This window comes from Lycorma delicatula, chromosome 1 (assembly GCF_047948215.1).
Source record: "Lycorma delicatula isolate Av1 chromosome 1, ASM4794821v1, whole genome shotgun sequence".
Taxonomy (NCBI): Eukaryota; Metazoa; Arthropoda; class Insecta; order Hemiptera; family Fulgoridae; genus Lycorma; species Lycorma delicatula.
In genome coordinates, this window is record NC_134455.1 from 311086317 (window position 1) to 311102339 (window position 16023).

General features: G+C 26.9%; 1 protein-coding gene across 3 annotated transcripts in view; it reads left to right on the forward strand.

Annotated features, from left to right (window-relative positions):
- The window catches only part of Rab32 (RAS oncogene family member Rab32), a 92689-nt gene extending 78412 nt beyond the window's left edge, over window positions 1-14277 (forward strand). For all 3 annotated transcript variants that reach the window (XM_075381596.1, XM_075381601.1, XM_075381587.1), the window contains 4 exons: window positions 1505-1712; window positions 5673-5854; window positions 9592-9735; window positions 13101-14277. In XM_075381596.1, the coding sequence (XP_075237711.1) occupies window positions 1505-1712; window positions 5673-5854; window positions 9592-9735; window positions 13101-13217 (651 nt within the window). In that variant the 3' untranslated portion in view covers window positions 13218-14277. The remainder of the gene's footprint in view (window positions 1-1504; window positions 1713-5672; window positions 5855-9591; window positions 9736-13100) is intronic.
- Window positions 14278-16023: the final 1746 nt, after the last annotated feature.

Genomic DNA, 16023 nt, shown 5'->3' on the forward strand with positions numbered 1-16023 from the left:
TAAGCTCTAAAGTTTTTTAATTGTTTACATTTTTCTTTAAGAGTGGATGTAAATGAAAAAATTCTTCTTGAAAATAGTAATACAATTATTATGAAAATAAGTATAAGTATAAGTATTATTATTATTATAGAAATAGTACAATTATGATAAAAATTTTTTTTATTATTTATATTTTTCCATTATCTTTCTTTTCCGATACTTTTACACTTCCACCATCAATTTTGAATGACTTTTTTAGGTGTCTTGAATGATTTCACTTTCATATATTTGTTTTAACATTAAACAATAAGTGTTTTATATCATTCTTTAAAATTAAAAATTATTTAATTATTCTTTTCTTTTAATATAACTTGCTTTGTAAACCACATTAAAACTTAAAAAATTTTTATCAAAAATTTAATTTTGACTTTGAAAAATTGGCACTAAATGACAATCACTCTCTTATTATCCCTTAATTTGGTGCACCTTTCAAAAAGTTAGAGAAGTTTTTAAAAAACAGAGTTTTTGCGCTTTTTTTAACATAAATATATATATATATTTTTTTTTTTTATTCAGCATAATTTTGTTTTATTTTAATTTAAAATATTGGCACACAAAAACTGCATCTCATATTTTTTTTACAAGAACTCAAAGACAAGAAAGCTTTGTATTGATAAAAGTAAGAAAGAAATATAGGGAATCAATGTCAACATTTATTACTGTGCATGAGTAAGGTTCTCTGGATGTAGGGATATTATTTTTTACTACAAGTTTTCCTAATAATTTTCTAGAATTTTCAAATGGAAATATATTGAATATCAGTATAGTATGTATTCTAATGTAACTGAAGATATTTTTGTTTTAGTCATCATCACTGCTTATTATAAGTTAGAGAAGCACAAAATACACAGCCATTCTCATATTCAAATTATTTCAAGCAGAATTTCAAGAAGCTTTACTGTCAGCTTATCATAAAAAGACAATCTATATTACTACATTATAGAGAAATTTAATTCACATATCTGATTTCTTGGCAACCATTTTCTTGTCTTCATTAAGAATGTTTTTCTCCTTTTGCATTTTCTGCGAACAACTTTTTTTCATATCGACAGTATCTTAGTAGGTCTCTCCAAATGTTTAAATATAAATAAATCAAAACTGCAAAATAAAATAAATATTATACAGAAAATAAAAATGATGAAAAACGATAATCTGAAAAATAAAAAAAAATGTGCTTTTAACTTTTTAGTTGATATTTCATTAAAATCAGAATAACTTGGTTGCTGTTCAATGAAAGTTATAAATGCTTAGCAGGAAATAATTTCATAAGAATAAAAACAATTCTGGACTATACATAAAATTAAATTAGTACGTAAACAATCCTTAAAAAAAAATTAAGATTTTGCATATACAGAATTCAAATTGAATTTAAAAGATATTATTATTTGTCACAAAATATGTACTAGTTTAGTTTTTTTTTATATTTAAAAAATTAAAATTGCTTTGTTTTTTTTTTATTTTACAGACCCAAGCATCTGGAGATAAGAGAGAGTGTTTATTTAAAATACTTGTAATCGGTGAATTAGGTACTGGAAAAACTTCAATTATTAAGCGCTATGTCCACGAATTTTTTTCACAACACTATAGAGCAACAATTGGCGTTGATTTTGCTCTTAAAGTTCTCAACTGGGACCAAGACACAGTCATTAGGCTTCAGCTATGGGATATTGCTGGTAAATATGTATTAGTTATAATTATTCTTTAATTAATAGTGTCAATTCGATAATTAATAAATTAATTTAATTTCAAATAAAAAAACTATTAATTCAAACTTTTCAACCCTTGGAAAAATATGACAAAAGCACTTTTTAATCAGTTATGTGAAAACACTTATTTTATGATAAATAAAATATTTTTTATGGTTGAAAAAAAGAAGGAAAACACATTCAGAAGGCAGAATTTATGAAAATTTTAGAAGAAAGGTACAGTATTACTTATAGTCGCAGGCTGGAAAGGGTGGAAATGAATTTTCTTTACTGGAAAGGTATTTTGAGATTTGAGCCATATAAAAATACTATTTGCTTAAATTGGTGTTTCGATATATATTATATTATATGCATATATATAATGTATAAAATTTACTACTAGATCAATTTCCTTGAAATTTAGATATGCTGTAGTAGTATAAATGAAGTTGTGTATGCGAAAACTTGATCAAGGTTGGTTGAGTAGTTCTCTGGTTACCATTAATAAAGTTGAAAAAATTTTGTAATTTAAGTATGATATTACTTTTGTCACATTGTGGGTTTGGGGGGATGAAAATGAAAGAATTTTCTTTACATTTTTAGGAATGAGGAGTATGTAAATACCATTCACATAAATTGGCGTTTCCTTATACATATATATATATATATGGTCATGGGGCCCTAACGCATTTGTTATTCTCACAGATGTGAGAATATTAAATTTGAACAGATATTCATTAAAGAAAAAAAATCATTTTACTTCATTATTGAAGTAAAAGTATTAATTTTTGTTTTTGATTGATACCTTTAATATTTTAACCCCTAAGGTGACTAGGGTCTCAATCTATAGCTTAAAACCACATCCCTGGGATAACATAAATGTATTCTGAAAATTTGAAAGCACTCTGTCTGTTCTCGCATGATGCTGTTTCAAACAAACAGATAAACTTTTACATTTATATATAAGATATATAAGCCTATGTATAAAATTTTCTGGCGTGAAAATCTCCAAACGTACTACCTCAATTTCATTGAAATTTAGCTGTGCTATAATAGTATATCTGAAGTTGTGAATGAAGATTTGTTGAATTGTTCGTGAGTTATACTCAATTTAAGGTTAAAAGAATTTGAGGTAACATTGAGTGTGTAATGGTGTATTTTTCATACGCGCTTATGCAGTGAGTCACAGTGGTCAGTGAGTTGAAATTTGATGCTTGTGTATAGGGTCTACTGGTTAATCAAATGTGTCTAGTGCATTATACTCTGAATATCAGTGCATTTCTGACTGCGAAATAGTGAGGGAGTTGAATATGAAAAGTCATTTCTTGCGCAGAACTTTGCAAGAGTTTTTTCAAATTGAAATGAATCTACAACATGTGAGCTGAAATATGGGTGCTGTGTCTAGTGTACTAGTAATTGTATTGTACTAATCTGTTGAGTTTTAATTTTATATACAAATGTGTCACATTATTAGTAAGATGTCATCTAGTAAGATAGTACAACAATTGTGCTTGCTCGTCTCACCTTAGCTAGCAATAGTTCAGTTGATAAAGATAGGGGCAAACCTTCAGCTCATTTAGAGTAATGCAACTTGAAAAATTTAAATAAAGAATTTTATGGTTTTTAGTTTTCTTGCAAGTCTATGCCGTAGAAGTACGGTTATACAAATATACATGCAATTTTCCTACATGCACACATATAATACAAAGTAATTAGTAATTACTTAATTATTAATATTATTAACTAATTAGTAAGACACTAATTAATTATTAACTAATTAGTATGATAATTTTCATTATCATTTTATAAATGATAATAGTCATTTAATATTAATAATAATTATTAATTAATTAATGATTAATGATAATAATCTTATCTTATTTGTCTATTTCATTTTAAACATGAAAATATATATTGTTACCTGAAATTCTACAGTATGTAAATTTTTTAATTCTTTTAATACACATTTCCAGAAAGGTAATTATTTAGTTGAGGTGCTTCACCCTGAAATCACAAAAAACATATCAAATTCATTCAAAATTAATATTTATTCAGTTAATGATGTATTTTGGGTGTCGGAAAATTGAAAATTAGTAAAAATTTACATAGTGATACAAATAACATATAACTTAATGAAAATCGAAAAAAATACTTATATCATAGTGAAACATTACATTTAAAGATATAAACATGAAAATAAATAATATAATCAAAAAATATATATAATATGTTATATAATATAACCAAACTAATCAACAGTAATGTTTTGATTATTTAAGTAATAAATAATTAGGTTAGGTTCAGCTCTAGATAGCAGTTGCGTTTTTCTTGCTTAAAGTACTAGTGGTTATTATTGCAGTTTTCGTTAATAATTAACTTACTTTTTCATTTTTTTGTTCGTTTTAAGTTGTTTAGTGATGGTTTTAGTAGTTCTATTGTGTTATTCTGAGTTTTCATTTTTTTTTTTTTTATGTGTATCACAATGTAAATTTTTACTAATTTTCTATTTTCTGACACCCAAAATACATCATTAAATGAATAAATATTAATTTTGAATGAATTTGATATGTTTTGTGATTTCAAGGTGAGGCACTACTCAACTAAATAATTACTATAGAAAGTTATATTAACCCTTAAAAGACTATTGTTACTCTCTTTTATTTCCTTTATCCACTTATCATTGTTCTTTTTTTGTGGAAAAAATTGTATTTTTAATTTTTATAGTGATATTAAACACCTAAAATTTGTCATATTGATTAAACAATTTTCTGCTGATACATATGGTATAGGTGCTTTTTATTCATGAGGATGGTTGATTTCTAGTAAAAATATTTCTCATAACATGGCACTTACAACTAAACAGATTGACACCTAACAGACAGATAATATGTTATGTAACAAAAACATAGTGTCTTTCTTTATAACTCTCTGAAATCATATTGTAAAATGGAAGGGGTGGAGGTATTTGAAATGTAAATATAATAAAGTTTAAAGAAAATTAAGTTGACCGACAAGTTAAAAACAAATAAATAATGAGGAGTGTAAATGAGAGTAGAAGCTTAATTAGAACAATGTAGAAGAGCAAACCAACTATTTACGATATAGATGAGGAAAAGTCAATTAAAATCTAGTAAATAAGAGAGATTTTAAAAATAGAAAATATGATTGATCTAAATGTGAATAGGAAGTATTAGGAATTATAATATCTGATTAGAAAAAGATAAAAACAAAGACAGGTGTAATGCAATATATAATATGTATGCAATATATAATATATGTATACATATATAATATGTAATGCAATATATAATATGTATATATAATATGATTCTTTCTTTAATGCCATGACTTCTTAAGATAATATATTTTTTACTGCTATCTGCTTATTGATAGTTCAGTAAATTTTATTGAACTATCAATATAATGAACAAATCTTGTTTAACTATTTAACTTTGAATCAGATTAATCCTTCTTAAAACTTTGTTTTCATATTTTATTTTGTTTTTTCATGAATTCTCTAATTTTTCCGTTGCAAATGATAAACTCCATCTCTTACATATTAATTATTAGAATTGTGAGATTAAGTCACTCAGTTGAAATAGTAGTGGTTAGCAAATTAGTTTCTAGATCAGTTGGTTACAGGTTTCATTCCCAGCAGTGGTTTACATCTTTTTACCCATAATTTCATCTACTTAATATTTCTAATTAAACTATTATATCAAAGCAATATTGTAATTATTGTAATTATACTATTATATCATTATATCAAAGATTGTTGTAATGAAAATAAAGTAATAATTTTTATTTAAAAAAAATTATTTATTTACATATTTCTCTTATTAACTGGTCTAATTGGTAAATTAATCAGCATTAAACTGCTTTAAATTGTTAAGCATTAACTGCTTGTGTTATTTTTAACATAACTAATGTATTGTACACATTTTTCAGGTCAGGAAAGATTTGGAAACATGACAAGAGTTTATTATAAGGAAGCAGTTGGTGCATTTATAGTGTTTGATGTAACAAGATCAGCAACATTTGATGCTGTTTTGAAATGGAAACAAGATTTGGATTCTAAAGTACAACTTTCTAATGGTAGTTCTATTCCATGTGTTTTATTAGCCAACAAGGTAAAAGAATTAATCACTAATTTAAATTAGAAATTATAGCAAGATAAATATTGTTCAATATTTAACACCTTAGTTAAATTCTGTACAAATTTGAATATTAATGATCCAAACTAATGACCCAAAGTAAATATTGTTCTTACAGTTATTTTCGTTCCTGTGTTATTATCTGGCCTGGCCAGAAAATAATACATACATTATTTAAGATTTCCCTGTTATACTGAAATTAAATATGATCATTTATAAGGATGGTTAATTCTTAAGTGGATATTGTTATTGAACAGTAAATCTGTTAATAAAATCAAAATTAATAATAACCAAGAAGAATTATTTATATAGTAGGATGCAAATTAATCCAAACACAGATATTATTTACTTAAAAGTAGCTTTATTTAGAAAAAACCCTACCTGTACATTTGTGAATATCTAGTAATGTCCTTTATTATTGATCTCTTCACATAGATGATTTTTTTTTTATTTTCTCATCATAAAACCATACCTATATTATTGCTTTAATGAAACCAATTTTTGTAGTACAATTCATTTTTGTTGTTTTTTGATTATTGCCAAAAGATTTTCAGTTGGGTTAAGACCAGGAAGTTGCCTGGCCACAGAAGCACTTAAATGTTTCGTTCTTCAAAATGTTTTTCCACATTTTTGGCAGTGTGGCAAAATCTTGTTGGTCTTGTTGGAACATTCCATTGTCTTGTGAGAATTTGTTTTGAAATTATCACATCCCTTTCCTTCACAATCTTGCTATATCCATCACTTTTCAACATACCATCCACTGGAAGTAATGAACAAGGGCGTTCAAATGTGAAACGACCACAAACATTTTTTCCTGGATTTTTAACTGATTATTGAATATGAACCAGTGATGACTCATCTGAGGCTTTTCTACATATGAAACTCTTTATCCCTGGACATAAAAATGTGACTTGTTGGAAAACATAGTTTCCATAGCATTCTTCTTTGGTTCAGATAGCGTGTGCTTTGACCGACAAGAGCCTTTTTTTGCAGATTGCTGGTATTAAAAGGTGCTTTTAGCTGGCTGACAAGCTTTCCGTCCAGCTACAAGAAGTCTGTCTTACAGTTGACATGTATAAATCTTTTACCGGTTCCTAATTCTCGATTTAAGTCCACAGCATTTTAAATCAAATTTACTTTTTCTTACTAATAACCAACCAATCCTGAGTTGGAATATTTTTTTCTTTTACAGCTATATCTGCCTTTCCTTTGAGTTGAAAAGGAACCAAGTTTCTTTAAATTGATGTAAAACAGCATTCACTGCCCTTAGTCCTACACCACACTCAGAAGCCTATTGATTGTTGTAATATCGCTATGCTCAGAAAGAGAAACAATTTTCAAATACTTTCTTGGAGTTAGGTCTACTATTATATATTTAAGACGCACAGAACAAAAAAACATGATTTTGTATTAAACAATGAAATAATCTTTCACAAAACACTACCTACAACATGAAAGACAACTTAAAGAACAGATGTGGTCAATTAGTATAGTCACAAATAAAAATAAAAAAAAGATTCCATGTGTTCAGATTAATTTGTATGCTGCTGTAATTTATAAAACACTAATACAGATTTGATTCGTACAGATGACCAGGCCATGCTTGTCTCATTTATGTACCCTGTAATCATAGATTTTAGTTTTATATTGAAAAATAATAAAAGAAATAAATAATACAATAACTCATTTATTATTATAATAATTTAGTAATAATTCAAGAACTTAATTATATATTTAGATTAATCCAAAGTTAAGGATATAAAATCAAGAATAAATATAAGATTTAACAAATCTGGATAAGAATATGAGATAAACAAAAATTGATTTACAGTTAATGAAGAATTTGGTTAATTATATTATGCTATTATAAATTTTAGCATTAATCAGAATCACTACTTGTATTTACAAAATATCAACAACAATTTTATTACCATAACATTGTTTTAAACAATACTCATTAACTTACAACAATATAAAATTAATATTGAGTAGCTCTAGCAAGAGAAAATTATTTTTCTCTTTGCAACTGATAATTCTGCAACACTTGGAATGTCTCAGAAAGTAGTATCATAGTAACTGAATAAAAAATGTTCATTCGTTGAAGCAAAAATGGTTAAACAATTTAATTCAATTTCACTGCTTTGTTATTATTTTATTAGGTAGCTGTTAATTAATTACCAATATGGCCAGCAGATATCAATTAAATCTATTAAAAAAAAAATTAAGTACTTGCAACAAAAGTGTTCACAGCTTTCTTCAAAACCTACTTAACGATTTTTGTGAAATGCAACCTTAAACTTTAGTTTTCAAATCACTGTCAATATTAATGTCAATATGGGACTAACTGTGTAGCCCTGACATTGAGACTTAGACACAAGACAAAATTAACCAACCAATAACGTCTCAAGCTTGACAGTCCAGAAGTACATTTGAAAGGGGAAGAGAGGAAGGACCATTAATTTATAACAGGGAAAAACACAATTATTACATTTTAATATGGATTTCTTACAGATTGTTATGGTAATCAGGGAGAGTTAATTTTCTTGTAGACAATATTGGGAATAAACCAATTTTGTTTTGTAATTTAAAAAGCATTGTGTTAGTATAGTAACTGATAGGTTGAAAAAAATAAAACAATAAAAAGAACTGCGAAAATTTATGTATTCAATAAAATAAAAAAAATTATATAAAGTTAGAGAGAATTATTTTTAGAGCAATTTGTTACACTGAATATTGTCCTACAGAATTCATGAGACACTAATTCATATAAATGGTTAGCAAGATTTTTTTGTATTGAATTTTTTAATTCAATAATATTTGCTGCAGCCTTTTATTTCATTAGTCAAATAAATAATATTCCACCACAATTCTAATGTAAATATCCTATTATATAATGAGTGTTGATTAAATTTCATGGTAATGATTTTTAAATAAACAATTGAAAATTATAGTTTTCAGTAATTTTCTTTTCCATATTATCTTATAACCTGCTTTTGGAATGTTACTTATAAAAGTAAATGATTGAAAAGTGTTTTTCAAAAATTTGTTCTGAAATATGTTGCAGATTAAAGAAAGTTTATTTTCAATCATAACATTCTGCTTTTAAGTAGGTTTTTGCCTATTTTTCATGGAAACATTTTAACCTGATTGGATGATATCCCATGACTTAGTAACCTATGTTAATGCATTATGTTACGTATTAGTAACTTTTTGTTTTCCAGAGTTTTTCTCACAGAAGTTTGAATAATTCTTCCAGAGTTTTTCTTATTGTTGAAGAGTTGAAAATTAAATGTTTAGGATTCCATGACTATTCAGCTCTTCTTAATAAAGAATTCTGGCCATTTTTATCTGAGATACTACCCTAACAATAATTTCATATAATATTTATAATTTTATGAACTTTCAGCTTCATTGAATCAGTTAAGACACCAAGATGCTACCTCTTATTTATCAGGAATCTCATTTTACTGTTCAATCTAATTAATTAATGATAAAAGCAATAGAAATCCTCACTCAGTTTTCATGGTAAACCTGGCATATGCTTTTTATTAGTAGTTAATTTAGCTGGTGCCTTAGTCAAGAAATCTGAAATTATGGTTGTAGCACTTAACACACATATAATGATTGCCACTAACTTTGAAACCACTAACTATTACATAATATTCTCTTCTTTACTTCACTGTCAATTAACATACTCTTACTATTAATTTCAGTGTGATCAGCAAAAGGAGGGGCTTGTGAACCATCCTGAGAGAATAGACCAGTTCTGTAAAGAAAATAACTTTTCAGATTGGTTTGAAACATCAGCAAAAGAAAACATTAATATAGATCAAGCCACAAAAAGTTTAGTTACAAAGGTAATTAGATTTAATGAAATATTTACAATGTACAAAAATTATATGTGGAAGGCTGAGTTATAAACTGAATTAGGTATTTATGAGTTTGTTGAGACATTATATGAGTATTTATCAGTATGATGCTTCTTAATAATATGCATGAATATACAGGAAATCGGGGCAAGCAACATTATTTTGTCTTTGATTCAACGGCTAGGATATCTTATATAAGATAGACATCAAAATCCCAGATGTGTGTATGATAGTTGTTAAAACTTTGAACCCTGGGCTTCTTGGCACTGGACAATTTTGGTCGGTTTAAAAAAAATTATTGCATATCATAATTGTAAAATTTCCTTACACGAGTTTTATCACCTGAAAGAAAAAGACATGCAGATTTGTTCTATGTAAAAAAAATACAAATATGACTTCCCAGAGATTGTATCATGTTGAAATTTCTCTTTCAAACTCGGAAGAAAGTACTTCTGACTTAGTACTTAATATTTTTGTAATTATTATATTTGAAGTTATTTATATTGCATTTATAATAACACATTTTTAGAAACACAGAAACACACTTCCAATATAATATAAATTCATTTGTATTTTATATATGTATATAAATTATATATTGTATATATGTATGCTCAAAATATATATATATATATATATTCTTTTATATATATATATATATATATATAAAAAAAATAAGCAAAGACTGTCAACTAAAATTCCTTCAAATAATCATTTTTTATTTATAATACTTGAGTATTAAAGAGCTTACATTAAAATGCAATGGTTTTAAATCATTAAGCCACTCATTATCAAATATATTTGACAAATTAATTTGAACGATGTTGTTTGTCAAATACATTTAAAGTTGGATAGACTGTTTGACAATCATGTTTTTATTCAGTAGAGAAAAACTGTAAGTAAATCAGATTACAATAAATGGTTTTGACTGAATCTGTGTTTGTTAATATGTTATATGCCAGTGGTTCCCAAACGTTTCCAAGTGCGATGCCCCTTTTCAATTGGAATTTTTTCATGGTGCCCTACCCTAAGTAAAAGTATGACTACTTGTAAGTAAGAAATAAAAATAAATAAAACTAGTATATCTTCATTACTTTTTTCTTTATTAACATTAAATTAATAATCATAAATGTCTTGATTCAATTAATTATGAAGCTTTTACAATATTTCACGGCGCCCCTTTGAAGAGGCCATGACTCCCTGGGGCACCACAGTGCACAGTCTGGGAATTACTCTTATATACATTAAAAATATATCATGTTGTAAAGAAAAATATTAGTGAATGAAAATAACACAATAAACATCAAAAAATATATTTGAAGAAATTTTTAACAATATATTTAAGTTCAAATATTTGTCAGCTGGATCCCAAATGCATTTTTGTATTCACTGATATTATGAGGTCTGGTACAAAAATTTCCAAATGTTTTCATCTATTCTACTTTTATTTTGAGGTTCTTAGATCAGTTATAGTTACTAATTTGAATTTTTTTTAACATCATTTATCATTTAGTTAGGTCTACAATTACAATATTATATTATTTGTATACTTTTAACAGAATTTTATCATCATTATAAAATTATGACTAGAAAATTAGAGTTTTTAGAGCTCTGGTGTATGAGTTTTACTTGTTTCTGGAAAGTTACAGAAGATTGTTACAGAAACAGAAGTGAGTAATTCAATGGCAATTACTAAGTTTTTAGCCAAATTAAAAAAAATCAGTTCAACAGTATATAAAAACTCAGTTAACACAATAGTAGATGAATAGCATTTCATGCAGCTAACAAAAATTTCATAATTTAATGAAGAATGAGGCTAAATTGTTGAATGATTATGAAAAATGTAAATTATGGTATTACAAAATATTACTAACCATGATATAGAGCATTCAACCAATCAACTCAGTAAAACTACATTCAGAGAGAATCTCTTCTATAAAATATGAAGAAAATAAGAAAAATATGACTATTTATACAAAACTAAAACATCAGCAAAGATGAAATGATTGTCTAGAAAATCTAGATTTAATTGAAAAATGTATTTGATGCTGGGAGGCTTGTTTAACAACAAACACAAAATAATAATGAGCCTGCAATTTCTGTTGCTGTAACATCTTTATTGTTTTAGTGTAATCAGTGAGGGCAGTCAAATATATTATTTCTTCTAATTTATTTAATATTAGTACAGTTGATTGTTAAAGTTAAATAATTCTACTAGATTATTACTAATTTAAAAATATTTATTATACTTTGAAGTTATGTAAGCAAGTCATGTTTGTTGTTCCAAATATGGAACATCTGAAAGATTCATAAATTATTTTTAGGATGAAATATTTTCATGAATTGACATACTGTGGTACATAGCTTCTAAAACAATCAATTAACTAATATACAATAAAAAATACTCATTTCATCCGTGATGATTTGATACAATTATTAATTAATCGGAAAATTAGCCTCTCTTAAATCTGAAACATGAAAAATGACAAGTTGATCCATCATATTATAATCCAATGGTATGTTTTTCATCTACACTTGATGTAATATTTGTCACATATCAATCCATTCCTGAAGAGAGCACTATTTTCAAATGCTCAAAATCAGTAACTTTAAATTTGTGAATACACACTATGTATGCACCATAAGCCAGAAAGAGTAACTTAATGATGTTTTAAGTTAGTTACAAAAATCAGTGCTACTTTAGTATGCAACCATCATCATGAGGTCTACCACTCCAGTCTGTTCCTAAATTTTTTTCATGATGTTGTCCATTATATTCAGTTAAAAAAGTCTAATAAATAGGTTTTTTCACTTAATATCAAGTTGTAGGATTTATATATTTTTTTTTAATTAACCAACAATTACAAATTGGAGGTTTAGTTGGGTTAGGTAAGTAATGTCATTTCCATGTACTGACCTCTTTGTAGTATATCAATCAATACAACCTTTTTTTAACAATTTAAACCCAGGATCTCCAGATATATCACCTAACCAAACTTCACCTAACACTAGCTAACCTCCTAGTCTAATTAACATTTAATAATACGTGCAGTCTAAAATAGCACAAATTTTGGTAAAACACATACTAAAGTGAAAACTTGAAGGTAGACTGCATACATACAAAAAAATCTTGTATGTAAATATAGTAAAGCAAATGGAAATAATACAATTGAGTTTATATTCATGAGACCAAAACCAAAATTAGTAAAAATTAAGCCACTTAAAAACTACTTTGTACTGTTAAATTGCAGAAATGTCTTTTGATTTTCTTTAATTCATAATTGCTTGTTTTGTCTTTCTTAATTTCAATTAACTCATTTACAATTCTGTAGTAATACTAATTTTTTTTTCAGATTTTGTTAAATGACAAATTAAGTCAGAATGGTAAAGATTCGACTAGAGATACTTCAAAGTTTCCTCTACATGGTAAAACGAAAGGGTCAGAAGATAGAAAGTCATGCTCTTGTTAATCGATAGTTCAAAACACACACACACATACACAATAAAGTGTCCTTTCATAACATAAGCAAGAAATGACTTGAGATTACTCTTTATATAGTTTTTTTTTTTTTTTTATATTTAAATTAACATATGAAATATAAGAATTTATATTTTGTTTTAATGAATATACATCATATTTTATAAATACATTTATAACATTCCTTAAGTATTAATCATAGTAGTTTGATTAAAATACACCCATTGCATTTATATTCTTAAGAAACTAAATTATACAACCTGTCACTGGTAGATATGACAATTTTATAATTTTTTTTGTCAGAAATCTATTTTTTATTCATAAGCGGTTAGTTTAATTTGTAATGTATCAATCATTATTTTTTTAATATTATGTAATTGTAAAAGAATATTATAAGATCCTTATTTAATTTTAAGTACCTATTTGATTAAAAATAATAGTTGTAATATTAACGCTTAGTTAGGGAGTTTTAAAACATTCTTAATCGAAATTAAGGTTGGTAAGTAGATATGTAAACTGCCCATAAAATTACTTTTGCACATAACCTGTACAGCACGGTACTCTTCATAAGAACTATTTAAGTTTAATTTTACATTATGTTGTATTATTGCATTTAAATTAAAATTATTTTTTGTAGTTACAGAATGTAAAATTTCAGTTTTTAGATTGTTATTAAAAACAACCAGTTAAAAAACAAATACTATTATCTAAATTATTCTAAGGCACTCATGTTTTACAGAAACGAACAAGTAAGAATTTTTTTGAGATTAGGAATAAATTGACAAATGTATAATGTGCATTCTGTTCAAGAACAAATTACTGATATTGCTCTGCCTTATAAACACTGTAGTGATAATTTTGCTATTTTAGACTGAGATTTTGTACATGTGCCATAAATCTTTATTAAAAAATATATATTTATGAAAAATATAAATTTATATTTACTAAGCTTTTTTATAAGAATATGTTTAAATAACAGATTTTTTAAAATTATAATGTTAATTTGTTGAAATAAATTTTTTATTTAATAAAATGACTTTTATGAAATTCAATATTCGACTTTGATCTACTTATAGGTTTGAATTATATTATTTACTATAAAACCCTTTTTGTCGACATTCTCCATAGTAGTAAAACCAGTTATATGGCACAAGTCATTTGAATAGTTTAATGCTAATCATTTCTTTCTGTTCTGTAATAGTTTTTTTACTCCAGTTATATATTCTACATCCTAGACCATCAGTTTTGTTTTACATTGGTTTATTATTTATCCAGCAACTATAGGCCAATGCCCAATTACAGCTGTGTTCCAATTTTTTTAATGACAAATTAATTATGTATTATCTTAAAAATATCTGCATGATGGAAATTTCAACTCTGAACCTTTTAGATTAAAGATTACCTTCTATTTGTAAAGTAACTAATCCTGGCTGAATCCCATTTGACATTACATATATATGTAATGTATATCTTCTCCAATCCCAAACCAACAAATTTTGAAGTTGATAAATGATAGAAGAGGAGACCTGATCAATAGTTTTAATGTGAATTATATAACCAGAATAAACTGTGTAAATTGTAGTATTGTCTTTATTACAATAAAGCTTGAAAGATGACATCACTACCAGTAAATAAATATGCATAACTGAAAATTCATGATTATCAGATGATATACATTCCCTTTATAGACATTATTGAAGAATAGGAGGTAAAGAAGATTACTGAAATATAAATTCCCTCTACTCTACATTAGAAATATGTGGTAGTAGAAAATATTTATGTTGAATATTTATTTTAATTGTGAGACTACTAGGGGAATACAGGGTTTAAAAAATGGTTTTTGTCTTAAATGATGGAGTGTGTGATATTAAAAACCCAAAAGAAATGCAATATAATCAGGGTGTAAAGGACCCTTGCCACTTAAAAGTAAAACACTTCAAAAACCGTTTAAAACACGCAATCTGTTTACAGCAAAACGTTGTCAAAACTTTCAAATGCTGCGTCACACAAATATTAAAAACTCATTTTTATAAAAAATGTTAAAACTCATAGAAATACTCATTCTTTAATTCTATCGCCTAGGTTTACCCTTAGGCCATCCCCTAGGTTTACCCTTAGGCCATCCCCTTTTGTTTCCTTTTTCATCTTCCTGAATTTGAAAGATTCTGATGCCTCAGAGATTGATCCTTCCAACCCTTCACAGCAAATTATAGAGGATGTCTTTCTGCTAGCATCATTTGATACTGGCTCAGATGATGCGATGAGCATGTTCACAAGTCTGAGCAGCTTCGAGTCTCGACTCCAATGCACTCCTCGCTAAAGCTTGTTGGGCGGATAAACTTATTGCCCTCTCACTTAACGGCCTCTGTGTTATTGTGGGCTCTATTTTGGTTTTTCCTAAGTCGTCTTTTTCTAGTATTTTTATCCCTCACCTTCTCAGTTCCTTGCATGAGGATTTTTTCAATCTCTAAACCTCTTTTCAATCTCTTTAAACCTTTTTAAACCTTTTTCAATCTCTTGGCCTCAGGCCTCCTTCCCAATCTGCACTCACTGTCCTAAGGTTCATTCCTCAAAGGAGTTCAGCCATATTTGCTAACACTGGTGCTAGCTCACAATTACTTCCTTCAGTTTGAAAGAAGTTGCAGGAGTTGATGCAGCCTGTGCATACAACATTACCTTTCTTCTGGATGCTACCTCTTCTTTACACATTGGACAGTTTGTAGACCTTACTGAATGATTCCCATGACAACTGACACAGACAGTAGGATCCCTGCACAGGTCGTCAGGATGAACCACAA